The 19875-nt window shown below is 40.1% G+C and overlaps 1 protein-coding gene across 1 annotated transcript in view; it reads left to right on the forward strand.

The window, feature by feature from the left end:
* The window catches only part of mmrn2a (multimerin 2a), a 31934-nt gene that overhangs the window by 4950 nt on the left and 7109 nt on the right, over positions 1 to 19875 (forward strand). Inside the window, exons 2-6 of the mRNA XM_068719447.1 lie at positions 6324 to 6446; positions 8546 to 8652; positions 9253 to 9333; positions 13094 to 13366; positions 19308 to 19741. Of these exons, the coding sequence (XP_068575548.1) occupies positions 6324 to 6446; positions 8546 to 8652; positions 9253 to 9333; positions 13094 to 13366; positions 19308 to 19741 (1018 nt within the window). The remainder of the gene's footprint in view (positions 1 to 6323; positions 6447 to 8545; positions 8653 to 9252; positions 9334 to 13093; positions 13367 to 19307; positions 19742 to 19875) is intronic.

Raw genomic sequence — 19875 nt, forward strand, 5'->3', positions numbered from 1 at the left:
CATGCAGGTGGATAAATTCTGCTTTTTGATCATGACTATCAGTCAGAGGAGGTATTCTTTCTGGAGAATGTGGTGGTTCACTTGGCAATAGTCTCTGTTCTATGACTGAATGTTTAGAATATTATTAGAATTGTTACAAATGTCAATGGGATTTTGAATGAGGTTTTCTTACTCCTCCCACGATCCACAAGGGAGCAGATCAGAGCTCAATCATCCTGACCAGCAACCAATTATTCCCTCCAGAACTTCAAATGTTGCACAACATAAACAGAAGTAAACATGGCGACACATGCCGCGTGTTGTTTAATGTTAAGATAATGATGTTCATGTTCCGCAAAACTGTCTTCCGTTGTTTATGTTGTTGTGGTTTGTTCAGAGTCTGCAACATATGGAGCCCAGCCGGTATCAAGAAAGAAAAACTAATGTGTGCTCTTGCATTAATATGTTTTTATGTTTGTATTATGTGCACATAATTTATACATTTAAGAGCGTGACTTTTTCTTTGTTTGTGACACCTGTTGAGCAACTAGATAACTGATTTGAGCGCAAGAAGTTTGATCCACACGACACATTTATTCATTTGTGAGCAGGATTTATTAATTCTGCACTTTCATTTATTTTAAATTCCATATGACACCTTCTGAACTCTGCAGAAACAGAAGGGGGAGAGAAGAATGAAATGTCTGCATTAATTATAGAAGAAACAACAAACAAACAGCAGAGTCAAACACTGATCAAGAGATAAATATCTCAACAACCACAGGTGCCATTTCCAATAAACTCACTGCAGATGTTCCTGCTCTCCAGAGGAAGAACCTTTTACATTTTAATGACCCCATGATCACCCTGAGGACAAACACTACTAAAAATAGATAAAGTGCTGATATCTGAATGAAACCTGCTGATCACTCGTCATAACAGATCCCTCCAGTCTTCTGTTCTGTCTTTAGTCATCAGGGATCCTTTGGTCTCATTATTCAGACTCACAAACATCTGAACCTGAACTCTTGGACCCGCAGCAGAAACCCCACAGCTTGTTTTTCTCCGTCTCGCTCAGGATGAGTCGAGGTCTCTTTATCAAATGCTCACAAAAACAGTGTTAAAAAGTGACAGTTTTACACATTACAGCTGTGTGCCTGTGACACTTTGAGGTTCAGCCCCCAATAAAGAAGAGATGTCTTCTGTGCTGTTTGAACAAAGTGACGACTCCCTAGAAACAAGTGACGGCACGAAATTAAACCAAATGACTGGCTGTTTGGGTTGGAAAGGTTCCAAAACATCTACATTTTTGGGGCGACTGTTTTGTTTCTTTATAAATTCATAAATTTTCCTGTATATTCAAGTTCCCTATAAGAGCAACAAGATATCAGTAAAGCACTTGTCAATGTGCGTGTTTATTTGTGCATAACAATTTCTAATCATTTGTGTCTAATAAACACACTGTCTATTCCTGCTGCGGCCATCCATACGTCATGCGCCGTACGTAGTGGGGGTGTGCATGTGTATAGTACCCTTCCACCCCCCCCATACCCCCAAAAAAGGGTTCCCCCTAAAACCACGGTGTAATTCGAACACTGCTTGCTCCTATATACAGAAGGAGAGGTTGGTGGCCTTTTACATGTCTGGTCAGGAGTCTGTTGTCTCATATTCTGTCCATGGCTGCAGGATATTTGGAGTTACAAATGGCATTTATTGATGTGATTTTATTTTTGAATGTTTAAAGTTGTTACTTTGGCATTCATTTATCAACAGTACTTTAAATGTGAGTCTTAACACATTTTTTATTCATTTTACAAATGTGCTCCCCTCTCTTTAAAAGTGTGTCCCAGTCTAATTCTGCTTTTACAAAAATGGAGCCGCAGGCTAAACAAGGACAGATATAGTTGATAATAATATCTGAGATTTAAGCTGCGTCATGTGAAGAACAAACATGAACAGAAAGAGAAAGGCTTTAGTTGATGTGAGTTCAGTCTGACAGGACAAACTAAACCTGAAGATTAAGATTCAAGATTCATTCTCTGATGTTGTTCCAGCCCTCTCAAATCTCTACATTTCCACTCAGCCTGTGCATGAAAGTAGTCTGGGCATGTACTTCACTTGAGTATTTCTATTTTCTGCTGCTTTATACTCCACTACATCTCTTAAATATTGTTTTTTTTTACTGAACTACATGTATCTGACAGCTACTTTTGGTTGATTGACAACCAAAAGTAGCTGTCAGATACATGTAGTTCAGTAAAAAAGTCTTGATCCCTTGCGGCCCTTGGCGGATAGTTAAGAGCAGTGAGAAGAGGTATGAAACAAGAAACAAGTTTTTCAAAAATGGTTTTCCCCGAAACCACGAGAGGTCCTTGAGCATACAGTCCTAAATGAGACAACATAAAATATCATGCTGCTCAGTCCAGTTGTATGTGAGATTAGCTGCGGACAGACAGACAGCGACACGCATATGCACACACACACACACACACACACACACACACACACACACACACACACACACACACACACACACACACACACACACACACACACAACCAAACACATGTTCCCCCCCAGACTTACTCCTGGCGGAGATAATGAGCTCCACCTTCACCAGCTGCAATGTTTTGCTCATGCAGGCCCCACTTTCTGCATGAGCAGCGCCTGTGCGCAGCGGAACCTCTTGCTTTTTATTTTAACAGGTTGGAGCAGCCACACTTTCTGTCTATTTTCGCCATTAACCACACCCGTCACGTGGAAAAAAATAGGCGAGACTCCTAGACTTTTCCTAGACATGTCGCAGTTGAGCCGAGCCTGCAGCAGAGATTGCAGCCATGAAAAGCAAGAGGTTCATCGATGCACATGCTCTGCTCAGGTAGGCGGTGTGGCCCGGGCGTAGCAAAGTATTTATACACTGTAGTATTACTTCTTTTACTGAATTAGGACATCTGAATACGTCTTCCACCACTGGCGCAGGAGAAGTTGCCATATATCAGACAGGACTGAGGTCTGGACCCAAGCAACAGCAGAAGCACTACAATAGATATTTAGTAGGAAATGACAATGTGAGAAGTGTCTCCGGTAGTTCAAATAATGTTTTATGTATTTCAAAGTGTGTATTTTTGGTGTGTGTCTGAGTGTGTTATAGCTGCTCAGGATATGGAGGAATTTCCTGGCACGGGGGGGGCATGTGTGTTTCTCCGGTGATGTCATAGCTCTCCACAGGAAATGACATGGGGCTTTTCTGAGTCAGAGGATTTTGTTCACATGTAGAAACAATGGATTTACAATTAGATTACTGTGTGATACCTACAACATTGAACAAACACTTTCCCTAAAGGCAACAACAGGTCACAACAGGCTTCAAAACTCAAAAGCATCTCTTATACTATGAAAGTGAAAATATACCGGTTGCTTCTTCCTCATTACGGTCAACAGCACATCTGGGTGATGCACTTCGGATGTGTTTTCATTCACAGACCCTACAACAACGGCGGAGCGACGCAGGTTGTTTGATGAATGTTTCGCTCTTGGACAAAAAGGTCTCAATCTCAATGAGACTACCCGATTAAATAAAGTTTATATACATTTGTCCTCATGACTTTCTGTCACACCCACAAACACAATATAATGATCTTTAATTAAAGTAAAAGGACATGCAGTATCTAGTCAATCATCACCCCTCTTAGCATTCATGAAATCTTTGCACAGAGACACTGCTGAGAGGTTGCTTTGTGTATGTGTTTTATCTTGAGTTAGCTTTTTCTCACCATTTTCTAACTCTGTATCGAGACTTAATTGTTTGGTGGTTGGAAAAAAAAGCTTGAACCAAAGCTTTTATGGTTTAAAAACCTGCAAACAGATTTGGAGTCTTTATCCTGCAGTGTACTGATAATATGTGGAGAACAATTAGACTTGGTAATTAGCTCCCCCAATCCACTACAACATTGTCGATAAAAAAAAAAAACATTTTGTGGTCAACCCACTCAGTTAGATGAGGAGGTCCCGGGAGAAATGTAGAAACTAGAGCATGACTAAGCTCTTTTGGAACATTAATGGTTTCATATGACTATCCAAATCACATGTAATTACACAAATGTGCACACACACACACTGGTTCAAGATGAATAGCTGAACATTATACAGGAACAGAAAAGAGGGATGTTGATCTATAAATGAAAAATGAGATAATGTGAGCTTGTTTACTGGATGAATGTGTTTGTATAAAGAGTCACTTCCAGACACAGGAATGATTGTGAAACATGAAAGTGGAGCTGAACTCTCAGAGCTGGTGGTGACACTTAACCAGAGTTAAGCAGACAGGAAGTGATGAGACAAACAGCTCAACATTTACATTACAACATTACAGTAAACACACATCAACACCATGAAGGGTTGCTTCTAGAACAGATTAGACGTATGAGGTAAAAGACAAGAGCAAGGACCACACAAACAGAAAGCTACAAGCCTTGGTAATAAATTAATGCCAAGTAGAGGTAACAGTCCCCTGGATCAAGACATATAAAGTCCATCTGTCCTGCATTGGAGTAAAAATCCCAGACCAAAAGTGTGGTGGTTTTGTGCCTCTTTGTTGTGGTTTTGCATCACTTGGGGTAATTTTGCATCTCTTTGTGGAGGTTTTGCCTGTCTTTCTGTGTTTTGTTTTGCATCCATTTGTAGTCGTTTTGAGTCTCTTTGTAGTCGTTTTGAGTCTCTTTGTAGTCATTTTGCATCTCTTTGTAGTCATTTTGCATCTCTTTGTAGTCATTTGGCATCTCTTTGTAGTTGTTTTACATCTCTTTGTAGTCATTTGACATCTCTTTGTAGTTGTTTTACATCTCTTTGTAGTCATTTGACATCTCTTTGTTGTTGTTTTACATCTCTTTGTAGTTGTTTTACATCTCTTTGTAGTCATTTTGCATCTCTTTGTAGTCATTTGGCATCTCTTTGTAGTTGTTTTACATCTCTTTGTAGTTGTTTTACATCTCTTTGTAGTTGTTTTACATCTCTTTGTAGTCATTTTGCATCTCTTTGTAGTCATTTGACATCTCTTTGTAGTTGTTTTACATCTCTTTGTAGTCATTTGACATCTCTTTGTAGTTGTTTTACATCTCTTTGTAGTCATTTGACATCTCTTTGTAGTCGTTTTACATCTCTTTGTAGTCATTTGACATCTCTTTGTAGTCGTTTTACATCTCTTTGTAGTCATTTGACATCTCTTTGTAGTCATTTTGCATCTCTCTGTAGTCGTTTTGCGTTTCTTTGCAGTCATTTGACTTTCCATCAGGGGCCCCAGAACTTGCCACCTCTGACCACCCCTCTTGTTCGGTGACAAAGTTTTTTCCAGATAATCTAATGAGTTTTGAAGTGGTAAATGTATCTTTTGTGATTATATTGAATGTTCTTAACCCCATAAAGGAAAAAGCCCTCTGGGCTCTTCTCTGTGACTTCATGGTGTGTGTTTCTGTACACACACACACACACACACACACACACACACACACACACACACACACACACACACACACAGGGGTGATCTGTGGTGACCCCAAACACACCTTATCTGACGTCTGTAACCCTATGACCTCATCACACACACACATGTTGATAGTTGGCTTTATTCACCACAGCTGCTCATTGACTCTGATTGAAACCTCACTGTGTGTGTGTGTGTGTGTGTGTGTGTGTGTGTGTGTGTGTGTGTGTGTGTGTGTGTGTGTGTGTGTGTGTGAATTAATCATATTTAAATTTGAGTATAACCTCTTGCCATTAAGTATCATGTTCAGACCCAAACAAACAGTGAATGAATCAACAAACAAGTGTGTATCAAAGTCTGATATACAGTACAGTATCTGTGTATCGAACTCCATGCGCCAAATACTCACCAAAGCACCAATTGCGGATTAATTCGCTGCTGAAAGTAGTCCCCGAAGAATGTACTATTTCCTCCTGTTTGTCCCATGATTATTGTATTGTAAAATGAATAGTTTGGTATTTTGGAAAGAATGCTCATCCACTTCCTCTTTGAGAGTCAAATGTTCAATATCACTCTGTCTGTTCAGTAAATGTGAGGCCACAGCCAGCAACTGGTTAGCTTAGCTTAGCATAAAGACTGAAAATAGGGGGAACAAGTTAGCCTGACTCCGTCCAAATTTAGCAAAGTCCATTTTTTCCTCAAGTTAAATGTTGATGGTCTGTGAGGAGAGGACACCATGTTTGACCTCTGATCCCAAACAGGAAGGAGGCAACAACAATCTGCAAAGAAGCAAATTCTCACTCTAAATGACCTCATTCGTCTTCCTGAAACACACGTCAGGATCCTGACTCTGACTCTTGTGCAGGAACTGGTGTGCGTTTGTGCAGAGGCGTGTGCTTACCATGGCGGTGGCGTGTGGAACAGAGAAGTACACCATCAAGTCTCAGAGTCCATGTCCGAGTGGGACGCCCGACTGTCAGCTGGTCATGTGAGTACACAACAACAACAACAACAACAACAAGTGTCAGTGGGGAATGAGGAAGTACTAGAGGAAAAGTCCTGAAGGGGATCACTGGAGGAGTCCTATTACAGTTATTTATGACCTTGAGTACAGGCATAGTAGTATCCCGGTTATGAACAGATTTTGAGAGTATTTTAGTTTGTATTCAGATCCTTGACTTCAGTAAAAGCACTTATACCGCTCCATAAAGATACTCTGTTACAAGTAAAAGTCCTGCATTGAAAATGTTACTTCAGTAAACGTATGTAATTATAATCAGGAAAATGTAGTTACAGTATTAGAAGTAGAAAAGAATTGTCCCCTGTGACTGTTATCCTACTATACATTATATCATCAGAATATTATTACTCATTAATGTAAAAGCAGGACGTTTCTGCTTGTGTCCATTGATTGATTGATTGGTCTGTAAAAATGGTTAAATATTGAGAAATTCCATCACAATTACAAAAAGCCCGGAGTGTACCTCACATCATGGACAACTAAACAAACAGCTGAGTTTGTAATTATAGGATGGATTGTAATATATTATTTGCATTAAACTAAATTAAAGTTATTTATTTGCCATATGCACAACATCTCCAGTGATGCAGTTCGTGGCAGGATCAATGAAAAAAATGCGTAAAAAGAAAATCATGCAAGTAAAAATGAGGATCCGAGACATAAAATAGAGCAGAGAATAATATATAGGAATAAAGTAGAATATATGAAATAAAAAATGGTGAATTCAGACATAATTACTCTCTATATACATTGTGTTGGCTACATTTATTTTGAAATGTCTGCATTGGAGGTGTATCATCCTGTATGGGCGGGGTCATGCTTGTGTCCAGTTCTCATTGGTTAATGGCTGAACAATCAGCCATCTTGTGGGGTATAAAGAGGCTGTGAGTTATCTACTTCTGTAGCTCACTGAAAAACTCTTGCTGAAAATTGGCGTATAAAGTCTGGACGCTTCCTACAGGTCAGTCAGTGCTGATCAACTATTTTTCATGTTTTGCTTCGTGAAATGAAAACATGAAATCACAACATGAGCAGTGAGACGAGTCTATCACTGTTATCAAATATGCTAAATGTACAAAACAACAGGATACAGCCTTGTTCCTCTTCCTTAGTTGGCTATAACACGTCCCTCCTTTCATTGAAGTTCTTAGTATTCTCAGTAATTCCTGTTTTTTGAGAATAAATACAATCCAGTGGACTGATGAATTAGGCTTGAAGTCGAGGATGCAGAGGATCAAATCCTCATTCAGAAATGAGGACTTAACAGATCCTTCTCAGTTAAAGAGGAATGTGTTCAGATCTAATACAAACCAGCAGATTGTTCTTAAATCTCAAGAATATGCACTCATGTACAAATCAAAGGTGTACTTTGAGCATTTCCGTTTTATGCTACTTTCTACTTCTAGTCCACTACATCTCAGATATACATATCCTTCAGTAAGGTTTTGAATACAGTACTTTTACTGTGTGGGATTAGTACCTTTACTTCAGTAAATGATCTGAATACTTTGTCCACCGCTGATTATCTTTAATGTGGGGAAGAATAAATAAAGCTAATGTACAGGAGAAGGTAACAATATATATATATAGATATATATAGATATATAACTACCAAACTAAAAGTCTGGAATATTTCTTGAAACCTGATCCACAGTCACAACATCCCATTTAATAACCTCTTTAACTGTAAATTAGATTTTCCACATTTTCTTGTGTCAACTTCAGCTGAAGGATCAGATGGACATGACGAGAAGTTTATACAAACTATTTGCACTTAGGGAACCATTTTGAAACTCCATTAGATAATTAATCCACACTGTCAAACAGATTCCAGTTCCTGGAAAGTTTCTGGAAGTTTAATTTCTTACCCGACAGCAGCAGAACTCTGATCTGAGATCAGATCTCCGTCCACTTGTTCCAGCTGTTTTCTGTCTCATCAATGTTTTGGATCTTTTAAATTCAATTTTGGGTGTTTTTCAGTTTCAAATGTGAGTTTTGGCTTCAACGTATTTGTCTGTGTGTGTGTGTATGTGTGTGTTTGTGTTTGTGTTTGTGTAAATGTGCAGGTACAAGCTGTCCACCCGTCCAATCTACAGGCAGAGGCAGCAGATCTCCACCGCTCTGCTGTGGCGCTGCTGTCCGGGACACGGAGGACACAACTGTGAGGACGCAGGTGGGTCAGCAGGAGCATCGCTTTGTCGTTACCAGGGAAGGAAGAAGTTCTCAGATCTAGTCCTTCAGTAAAAGCAGTAACACCACAGTGTAGGAATACTATGTTATTGGTAAATGTCCCACAATAAATACAGATACTTGTGTGTGAAAAGATCCAAAGTCTGGTTTCAGTGTGTTTCTGAATAGAAACTCAACCTCTCGTTCTCCCTGTTCTAATTTTCTCTACAGGAGTCTTTTTTTACAAAAACAGCTGAACTTTGGTATCTCTCAGGAACTTAATTCAGTCCAGATTTTGAATGTGTGTGTGTGTGTGTGTGTGTGTGTGTGTGTGTGTGTGTGTGTGTGTGTGTGTGTGTGTGTGTGTGGGTGTGGGAAACTGCAGTGTTTAACAGTTATCTAAAGAAGGACGTCCTCTCTTCTATTCTCAGCCTTTTGTTTGTGCTGAAACTCAAAGTTTATCAATGAAAATACAAAAGTATTTCCTTCATCATGTATACATATATATACACGTATGTGTGTGTGTGTGTGTGTGTGTGTGTGTGTGTGTGTGTGTGTGTGTGTTTCCAGTGTGTTTAAAGCTTGTTGTGTTTCACTCTGACAGTCTCTGGTGCACAGCTGGATTCTGGAAGCTCAGCTCTGATTGGAGGATCTGAAAACGTGAGAACAGAGCTGAAGGCTCCAGGTACGATGACACACTGCTCACCTCCACACAAAGGTTCAGCGTTATTGTTGCAGTTCACCTTAGGTCAAGGATAACCACAAAACTTTTATATCGGTCCATCTAATACTTGTTGAGACATGTTAGACTGAACCGACGGGTGTCAAATCTGGGGGTTTTCCACCAATGTGGACTACCATCAAATTTTCCTTTGTTTTCTTTTTTATCACACACACACACACACACACACACACACACACACACACACACACACACACACACACACACACCCCTTGGTTAACTGTCAGAGCAGTCTGACTCATTCCTGCTTCTTTAACAAAGTGAGGAAGCTGTGAAGCAGTAGAGTGATGCTCAGCTTTGATAAACCTTCAGTTCAGGTCAGGACGAGGTCCAACCTCCTCCACCTCCCTCTCCCGGGGAAAAAGGTGTGGTCACTGAGCCCCCCCCCCCCCCATCCTCAGCCTGTAACACACAGTGACTCACACACTGAAACGTTTTAAAACGAAACCGTATTAGTGTGGATGTAGTCTGAAAGAGTGGGGTCACAGCAGCTTGACAGTGGATGAATGTTACTGTGACCTCATGAAGTAAAGGAGGAGAGAACGGACAGGAGGTTTGTTTGTTTTAACTTCAGCCCAGCACAGTTGGGTGGGGGTTAGATGACGGCTCTGTGCTCATGGATCCTGGTGAAGGACGTTTCAGATGTTGAGAGGTGGATGATGAACAGTGTTTGTATATGTTGACCTTTTTCAGTCAAATGGCTGAGAGGACTACTCTATAATTTTGAACGGTCCCTCATCTGCATACTAAGTGGTTAGATTGAAGATGTTTAAACAGTAATTTGTCAGTCCATATGTTAAGCTGCAGGCTGGTCTCATTTAGAATTCAAAGCTATACCTATGAAAAATAATGCGCCGTAATTCATAGATATCCCATCAAACCCAACTGTGTAGTTTCCTGTGAAGATGGAGGTTCTTTTTGAAAAGTCTGTATGCATGTAACGAGTGGAAATTGACACATTTTGTTGACTTTTGTAGTCAACGTACAAAAAGTTACGTGTAATAACTTTTCGTAAGACATCATACAAACTGTTGTATGAGGATACAGTGTCAGCTGATATTCCCTTAATATCACCTGAATCCATGTTTTTTTTGTTTTTTAACTTGAATGAAGTGTGTTTTACAGCGCCTTACAGCGTTAGTGTCTATACGAGGGGTTAGCCAATTGTGAGTTGTATTCATTCGATCACACAATACAGCAGTTGTCGTTGCAGACACACCTGGTGGAGATCTGCACTCTACTGAGTGAGTGCACCTTTAGTTACACCGTTATCGGCATTATTATGCACTTGTCACTGAAACAGGAACTTGTTCCAAAATCTGCACACATGCTAAACTTCTAGTTTAACCAGTGACTGGTGATTTATTCTTTTCTTTGTGATCTTTGTCTCTTTCTGCCCTTTCAGTTGTCAGTCTGGTTGAACCATTGTGCAGCGTGTTGTTCTCCATGTACAAAATAACATCGGTAGTGAACATAACATGAAATATTTGTACCATGAGTGCCACCGAGAAGTCTGAGAATCAAAACAGTATTTTTATGGAAAGAATTCAGACTAAAATAGACCTTTGGCCTTTAGAAGCTTGATTTAACAAAGAAAGACAAACAAAGAGGCAGTTACACACACACACACACACACACACACACACACACACACACACACACACACACACACACACACACACACACACACATTACTCACACCTCCAATGGTACAGTCCGCTCCCACCACGCCTCCGATTGAACCGACTTCCTGCGAGCTGAAGTCAACGTAATTAAATTATCAGCAGAAACAGACTGGATACAATAACAGGAACACCTTAAAATACAAACACCTCAGAGGTGAGTCATCACAGTCAACTTTTACAACCTGTTCACACAATAGATGTGTTTCTGTTATTGTGTCCACCTCCTGTGCCTTCGAGAGAGTACAGAAACTTACTGCTGAAGTTTGCAGTTAAAACTTTAATAGCTTTTCATGTTGAATCAAAATGGCTTTTTGTGGCTGTAAAAAACTAAAATTGAAGAAAAGAAAGAAAACGAATTCATGTCTGAAGTTGAAATACTAAAAGTTGAAGTGGCAGATACAATATAAGTGCTGAATGGAAAAATGAAACCTGAAACTTTAAAAGTAAGAAATGTGTGTACGCGTGTAATTTGTATTTTTCAAGGCTTCTTTAATGTATTCAAGTTCACTTGGAGCTGATATGAAGCTTCTCTGGAGGTTCATCACTACCACAATACTTGAGTAAATGTACTTAGATACTACTACTGGTTATATTGTGATGATCTATTAGTGGTGGACTCTTAAGACCAAACTGTGTTCATTCTCAGAAATAAGTGGCTGAGACGTTGAGGAATTAAGACGCACCTCGATACTTTTATGATCAAGTTCCTCATGTTCCATACAAACATCATATCCTGGATTTGATCAAGACCAGGATACTAATGTGAACGTTAACATACTTCATATTTGTACATGCTTTCATGGCCATCGATCCAAAAGGTGTTGAGAGATTTCAGTTTGAATCAATGCTGCAAAACATTCACTGATGAGGCTCAAAAGATGAGGCTGGAGATATTCCGTATTTTTCTTATTGTCAACAAAGCTCATCAGCTCTCACAGAACACACAACACATTGTTGATTCATACGTCGTTATTATAATATAAAATTATTGATTATAGACATCTTTAAAATCTGCTTTGCCCGAGAGGATATCTTCACTTTGTCAGAAGGAAAACTGTTTTTGGTCTCAACTGATGAGCTGAAAATGCTGAAGGAAACAGATCTGATGACTCTGCAGGACTTCCTCCTCTTTTCATTTCATCTCCAGTGTCGCAGAGGCAGCATGGTGTATTTCTGCCCTCCACGCTGACTGCAGGTCACTGCTATGGAGCTCCTTGTTCCTGCTGTCGCTCTGACTGAAAGTTTGAACAATGAACTCAGAAATCCCCAAATACATCAGCATGTTTCCCATCAGCCCCCTCTGTCTCTCTCTCTAGCCGTCTGCCTGACTTCCTGTTGATCTCTCGCTCTCAGTTAATTTCAGTTTAATGAAGCTTTACTAGTATGATGAAAAAACATGAATAATAAATACAGTAAGTAAAAAGGATTATAAGAAGTAAGCCGTCAATACTGAATTTATTATTTCATCGAATCAGAAGGGTTCATCTTGTGGGGAAACATCAAGTAGATGTTTCCAGATGTGATCGTTTTGACAAGTTTGAGTGTGTGGAAACCAGACCTGTTTGTGGACATCCACCGCTGTCTCTGAACTCATGTTCATTATATTTTATAAAAACTTGTTTATAATTGGTTGTGTTTAGTTGTATTCATGTTCAGGATGCGACATTCAACATGAACCTCCTTATTGATTCAATATTTATTGAGCTGCAGGTTTTATGACTGCCAGACCACATATGGTCCAATATTTATTCTAACTGTAGTGCACGTTGGTGAAGCAGTTCACGTATTTTACATACAAAAAATTAACTTCTCGCTTTCTTGTGGTGGTTTGTTTCATATCTGATGTGAACAGGATGTCGTCAGTTTACAGGTGTGATTCATACTGTTACTTAAACACAAACTCAAAGCAGATGCTAACTATTTCTATATTTAGTCAATATTTCCCTTTTGAGATGTAGTGGTGTAAATTTAGAATGTTCCTTTCTTCATCTATCTGTCCACCTTTGTGTGCGTTTCAGGTTTGCAGCAGCAGCTCAAGCAGCAGCGCGGCGACCCGAACAGCGAACAGAACGACCACCAGGAGCTGTATGACACCGGCTACCAGGACAACCAGCACAACACCACACACCCGGCCCTGGATCCGGACCACCACCACAACAACCCCAACCTCCCCAATCCCACACCACACCAAACCACGTACGCGTATGACCATCGTACCCATCCCCCCGACCACCCCCATCACCCCCACCAGCACCATCAGCACCACGGGCAGCAGGAACACCACCTTCCTTGTGAGTTTTGATTAAATGTGACTCGAAAGCTGTGACCTGTAGCATCTTTAATGTTATCAACTCCACCAGCGCTTTTCCTGCTTTGACCAGTCAAAATGGCTGCTGGAGAAATGCTCTAGTTGTTGATTTTTGGTGATTAGTCCAAGAAACATGACTTTAAAAGGGATATTTTGGAACGTATGAGAGTATGTATCTACCTGTTCAGGTGTTGACTTCAGCAGTATTTTTACATGATGATGGATGAATGTTGACAGATGATATATTTCACAAATGATATAGCATACAACAGTGTATTTAGTAGTCTTTAACTAGTGATGGAATCTAACATTAACTAAGTGCATTTATTAGTACTGTACTTAGTACACATATGAGGTACTTATACTTTACTGGACTCTTTCTAGTTCTACTCCACTACATTTTTCTGACAGCTTTACTTATTTTACCTTTTAAGATGTTTACACACAAAACATACAAAATATGATTTTGTACAACTGAAACAATTTACAACAGTAAAATCCAGCATTTCTTTACTTTTAATACTTCAACTGCATTTCCTGATTATACTATTTTTACTGTGCATGCGTGTGTGTGTGTGTGTGTGTGTGTGTGTGTGTGTGTGTGTGTGTGTGTGTGTGTGTGTGTGTGTGTGTGTGTGTGAAGGCAGTTAGAGTTGATAATAATCCTAATGTCTCATTCATATCCTGTTAGGGACTTACAACACACACAGACACACACACACACACACACACAGACACACACACACACACACACGCACACACTGAGCTCCATTCCACTGCAATGACACCTCCGGTAACTACACACATGCACACGCATATGCACATGCACACTCACACACTTCCTCCACAGGAAATCCTCTCTTTCTTCTGTCTCCCATACATTGTGTGTGTGTGGACTATAAGATGACACTATATTACACGTCCTGTGTCACCAGACCAGCATGTGCATTACATCACACACACACACTTCCTTCGCCCTGTGTGGAGCTTGTTTGGGGATCGGCCTCGCTCTCAGGTTCCCACAGTGCTCAGTTCTCTCTGACCTTTGACCTCCCACCGGCCAGCATTACATCATCCTTAAAGGAACATTCTGCATCATTCCCTTCAAATCCTACGTCAGTTTTTTAGATTGATTTCCTTCCTTACTGGCAGGACTGTTCAGAAAACCCTGCATGTATGTTTATTGGGGGATAATCATGCACTTAAATGTGTGTGTGTTGTAATATAAAGTATGCCGAATTACTTGTTAGCAGCTCCTGTTTATGGATGTTCATTCACAATGGATATCAAAGATAATGATATCCTCTAGAAATGTGATTCACACACAGTTTAAAATATATATACAGTGCTGTGAAAAAGTATTTGCCCCCTTCCTGGTTTCTTATTTTTTTTGCATATTTGTCACACTTAAATGTTTCAGATCATCAAACAAATTTTAATATTAGACAAAGATAACCCAAGTAAAGACAAAATGCAGTTTTTAAATTTCATTTATTAAGGGAGAAAAGCTATCCAAACCTACTTGGCCCTGTGTGAAAAAGTAATTGCCCCCTAAACCTGATAACTGGTTTTGTCACCCACCCTTGGAGGCAACAATTGCAATCCAGCGTTTGCGATAACTGGCAATGAGTCTTTCACATCGCTGTGGAGGAATTTTGGCCCACTCTTCTTTGCAGAATTGTTTTAATTCAGCCACATTGGATGGTTTTCGATCAGAAACGGCTTGTTTAAGCTCACGCCACAGTATCTCAATCAGATTTAAGTCCAGACTTTGACTAGGTCACTCCAAAACCTTCATTTTGCTTTTTTTGAGCCATTCAGAGGTGGACTTGCTGGTGTGTTTCAGATCGTTGTCCTGCTGCATAACCAAAGTGCGCTTGAGTTTGAGGTCACAAACTGATGGCTCGACATTCTCCTTCAGGATGTTCTGGTAGAGAGCAGAACTCATGGTTCCATAAATTATGGCAAGTCGTCCAGGTCCTGAAGCTGCAAAGCCGCCTCAGACCATCACACTACCACCACCATGTGTGACTGTTGGTATGATGTTGTTTTTATGAAATGCTGTGTCAGTTTTACGCCAGATGTAACGGGACGCACACCTTCCAAAAAGTTCAACTTTTGTCTCGTCAGTCCACAGAATATTTGCCCAAAAGTCTCGAGGATCATCAAGATGTTTTTTGGTAAATGTGAGACGAGCCTTTGTGTTCTTTTTGGTCAGCAGTGGCTTTCGCCTTGGAACTTATTGTTGAATCATGAACACTGATCTTAACTGAGGCGAGTGAGGCCTGCAGTTCTTCAGATGTTGTTCTGGGGTCTTTCCAGACTGATTCATGTCAGTTACTTTGTTTCTCATCTGTTCTTGAATTTCTTTACATCGCGGCATGATGTGTTGCTTTTTGAGATCTTTTAGCCGACTTCACTTTGTCAGACAGGTTCTATTTAAGTGACTTCTTGATTCAACAGGTCTGGCAGTAATCAGGCCTGGGTGTGGATAGTGAAATTGAACTCAGCTTTCCAAAAAATCACAGTTCATTCATGATTTATCAAGGGGGGGCAATTACTTTTTCACACAGGGCCAAGTAGGTTTGGATAGCTTTTCTCCCTTAATAAAATAAATCATCATTTGAAAACTGCATTTTGTATTTACTCGGGTTATCTTTGTCTAATATTGACATTTGTTTGATGATCTGAAACATTTAAGTGTGACGAATATGCAAAAAAATAAGAAACCAGGAAGGGGGCAAATACTTTTCACAGCACTGTATATCTGCCTGTGTTTTGACTCAACACAAAAGTTTTGATGCAAAAATTAGCAAAAATGCAAACTCATCAGTAATTCTTCGTCCTCAAATCCTTTTCTCCTGTAAAAGTAAAATATTTGAATATGCAAACAACAAATACAAAAAATAAAAAAATCACTTACGTCTGAAATCACACAACCTATTTTTTTTTAATGAAGGAATTTGATTATTGTAAATCTGCAGGCGAGCACTGATCAATATCAATCCAGCTTGGAGGCTATTCTTCAAATAAACCTTTATTTCAACAAACTGTTATAAAAGCAGAAACACATTTTAAACATGAAGCGAACTAAAGTGATAAATACTGAGGTTTCTATTCTCTTCAGTTTTCTCGTCCTGTGCTCAGTTTGCGGCTGTGTTGTCTCTGTTCCCCATGTGTCTCATTAAAGTGTTGTCTTACCTTTTTAATTGTGACATTTACAACAAAACGTCAGAAGAAGAAAACAGAACCACAGTTGTGTAACAGACGATGTTTTGTCCGGACAGGAAGTCGACTCGTCTCCAGGTCCATAAATCACACAATCATTAGATAGAAACACTGCCAGCTGACTGGGGTATGTTGGATTTCAACCTCCGAATGCCCCCGCAGCACCCCCCCCCCCCCCAGCTGGAGGTGACCTGGAACTTCCTGTCGCAGCGTGGCCTCACTGTACTGTGACCTTAGACCTCTCAGGACCCTGCAGCATGTGGTTAAGTTTGCTCTGTTGTATTGAAAACAGGTTGTGATGAAAGTGTGTGTGTGTGTGTTTGTCTGGTGGTTGTGTCTGGACTGTGTCTCCAGAGGAGAGTGACAGCAGTGACCCGAGGTAAACACACACTCATGTTTGTATTTCTATACCTGTGGGGACCCTCATTGCCATGATACATTCCTGACCCCCCTAACCCTAAACTGAACCTAAACCTGACGTGAAGTCTGAACCTTCAAACAGCCCTTTGAAAAAGTGAAGACTGGAAAAATATAAATAATAATTTTAATAATAATTAAAAATAAATTCCTAATTTTCGGGAAAATATCCCCACTTTTCCAAAAAAGATTATCTTCTAAGACATGTAGGATTGTGTCATATTAGCTGTGTTAGTTAAAATAATTTTTTCTTATGTCCCCTAAAATGTCTGACCATGACTATTGTGATTTTATATCTTAAATCTGTGCAAAGTTTGTCACTAGAGAGGTGTTTTCACAATCCTCTACTTGTGCACGACACAATGTGAGTCAAATTATTATTACAGAATATATATATATATATATATATATATATATATATTCTGTAATAATAATAATAATATATATATAGTATGTCTAGACCATACTCTCTATATATACATACTTAGACCCAACATTCGCCAACTTTGTCAGTGGAAAGTGGCGGCCATCTGCGTTGACTGGTTGAATCATCAGAAGTTACATGTGTGCTGGAGTCTACTGGTCTGACTTTGTCTTTTTTAGGAGTAATAGCTTGTCACCAGTGTCAGGGCCTTATGGAAGATGTCTTATGTGTGGTCTATGGCGGGTCATGTTATGATGCAAGCATGATGCTGAAACTATATCAGGGCCTTGTGAAATCTCCCTTTTTTGGTTATGTAAGCTGTTTTAGGATCTTATGTAAGCAGTAGGACTTCTGGGATTCTGCTGAAGCCATGAATACTGATTCTCTTCGCTCATTCTTCTGAGTGAGAAGGGGACAACTTTGGCTCTGTTGGCTCCATAATATACTGCAATAAATATTGCAATAAAAAGTACAATATTTTTCTTATTAGCATAAATTATCATTAGCATAAAATGGAAATACTCAAGTTAAGTACAAGTATGTCAAACATAAACTCAAGAACAGTACTTGAGTAAATGTCCTTGGTTACATTCCACCACTGCCTTTGAACAGTATTTTAGCTGATTTCTTTTGTTATTTTATCTCTATGTCCGTATACGTATATGTAACATTGTGTTTTCTGTCCCCCTGATCTGGGAAACACGTCTATTGAGACAAAAGGAAAATATTCTAATGTATTTTTTATAACGTGACATAACGTTTTATTCACTTTGGTCACAATTATTGTCTGCTGGTGGTTGTAAAGACAGGCATACCTGATAGTAATATCACTGAGCAGAATGCCTTTAAAGATTAAAAGGATTTCATGCTTTCCCCTGCCAGTTCCTCAGTTAGCAAGAAACAGTAGATGTGATGGAAATCTGGTGGATCGTCCACTGGGAGGAGATTAATGGTGCTCGGGGTTCAAACATCATCAGGATACAGATAAATAGCAGGAAATGTAAGCACAGTTGGGTTTGTTTCAAACTCCAGAAATAACAACAACACACAGGATCAAATGGATCCACGGAGCCCCGAGGCGTCTCAGACCTCCGATGAATGAGGTCCAGCTGGAGGACTGGCAGCGTCCTGCGGTCAGTGTGTGTTCTGGCTTCACTCTGTTCGGTCTCTACTGAACCAATAGAAATAAACTGTGAAAACTCATCTTATCTCTGATCATCTCCCCTGCTGCAAACTCAGCTTGTGTCATTTTTGACTGAATCTCCGACAGTTCTTCTGTGTGTCAACATCAGTGTTTTTGGAGGCCTCGGCGCCGTTTTAGGCGTTTATGTTTCCCCGCTTGAGCGTTTTCCAGGCGGATGGTTATACTGTGTTTATATTCCAGTTTGGAAACTAAACTGGTTCCATTTTAGAGCGAAGTCAACCAACTACCCGTCCCCAGAGAGCCATGAATAACCAGGCACTGTTTGTGGTCTGTCTTGTTAAGATTAGCTTTGTGTTTTTGTGAGTGTGGGCGGATGCATGAGAAGCATTTCGTTATTTTACTTTTTGATTTAGCTCGGCTAAAAATGCAGAAGTCTGGTTCATATATTCCCAGAGGATGAATCCTAATATTATGGTCTGCTGTTCACTATATTGCAACACCAAGAGTTGAAACGATAACACAGCATGCTACCATGCTAACTGTATGCATGACTCTGGTGATTCCTCTAAATATTAAAATACTGCAATTTGGCATTGTTGTGATTCAATATTTTAGTTTGATCACAATATATATTTGATATATATATTTAATATATATAAATTTGATAAATATGTTAACTAAAAATGTGTCATCTGATATTTTTTTTTCCAGTTGATGAGGTGGATGCTGATGCCTTCCCATACCCAGACAGTCCTGCTGCCCTCCCAGTCCCCCACATGATGGCACTGGTCATGTCCCAGCTGCAGCCGGTCCTGGAGGGTTTCAACCGCTCACTGGAGCATCTGAGCCGGCAGGTAGGGGACCTGGCCCGTGACGTGGCCCAGCTGAAGAGCAGCCAGCTGGAGGTGGAGATGCAGTCTGGGCCCCCGGCCAGTCCCGAACTCGATGATGCAGCAGAGGAGCGCCTAGATGCCAAACTGGAAGAGGCGTTTCGTCATGTCAGGGAGGTCCGGAGGCAGATGGACAGCCAGCGGACAGACCTGGAGAACAGGCTGCACTCCCAGCATGCAATGCTACACTACAACCTCACCAGCTTCAAGACGGACATCGACATGAGGCTAAAACGTCACCAGAAGATGTTGCAGGTCGGCGGACAACGGGAACAGCTCTCTATTGAGGATTCATTATTCTCTAATTATTTTCATTTCATATTTATTAATCTCCCTGTTGCTTTTTTAAGCAATGAATTCTTTGTTTACTTCATCCAATGTAAAGCCAT

The sequence above is a fragment of the Cebidichthys violaceus genome, unplaced genomic scaffold (genome assembly GCF_023349555.1).
Source record: "Cebidichthys violaceus isolate CVI_PGR_0920_01 unplaced genomic scaffold, fCebVio1.0.p SCAF_10, whole genome shotgun sequence".
Lineage (NCBI taxonomy): Eukaryota > Metazoa > Chordata > Actinopteri > Perciformes > Stichaeidae > Cebidichthys > Cebidichthys violaceus.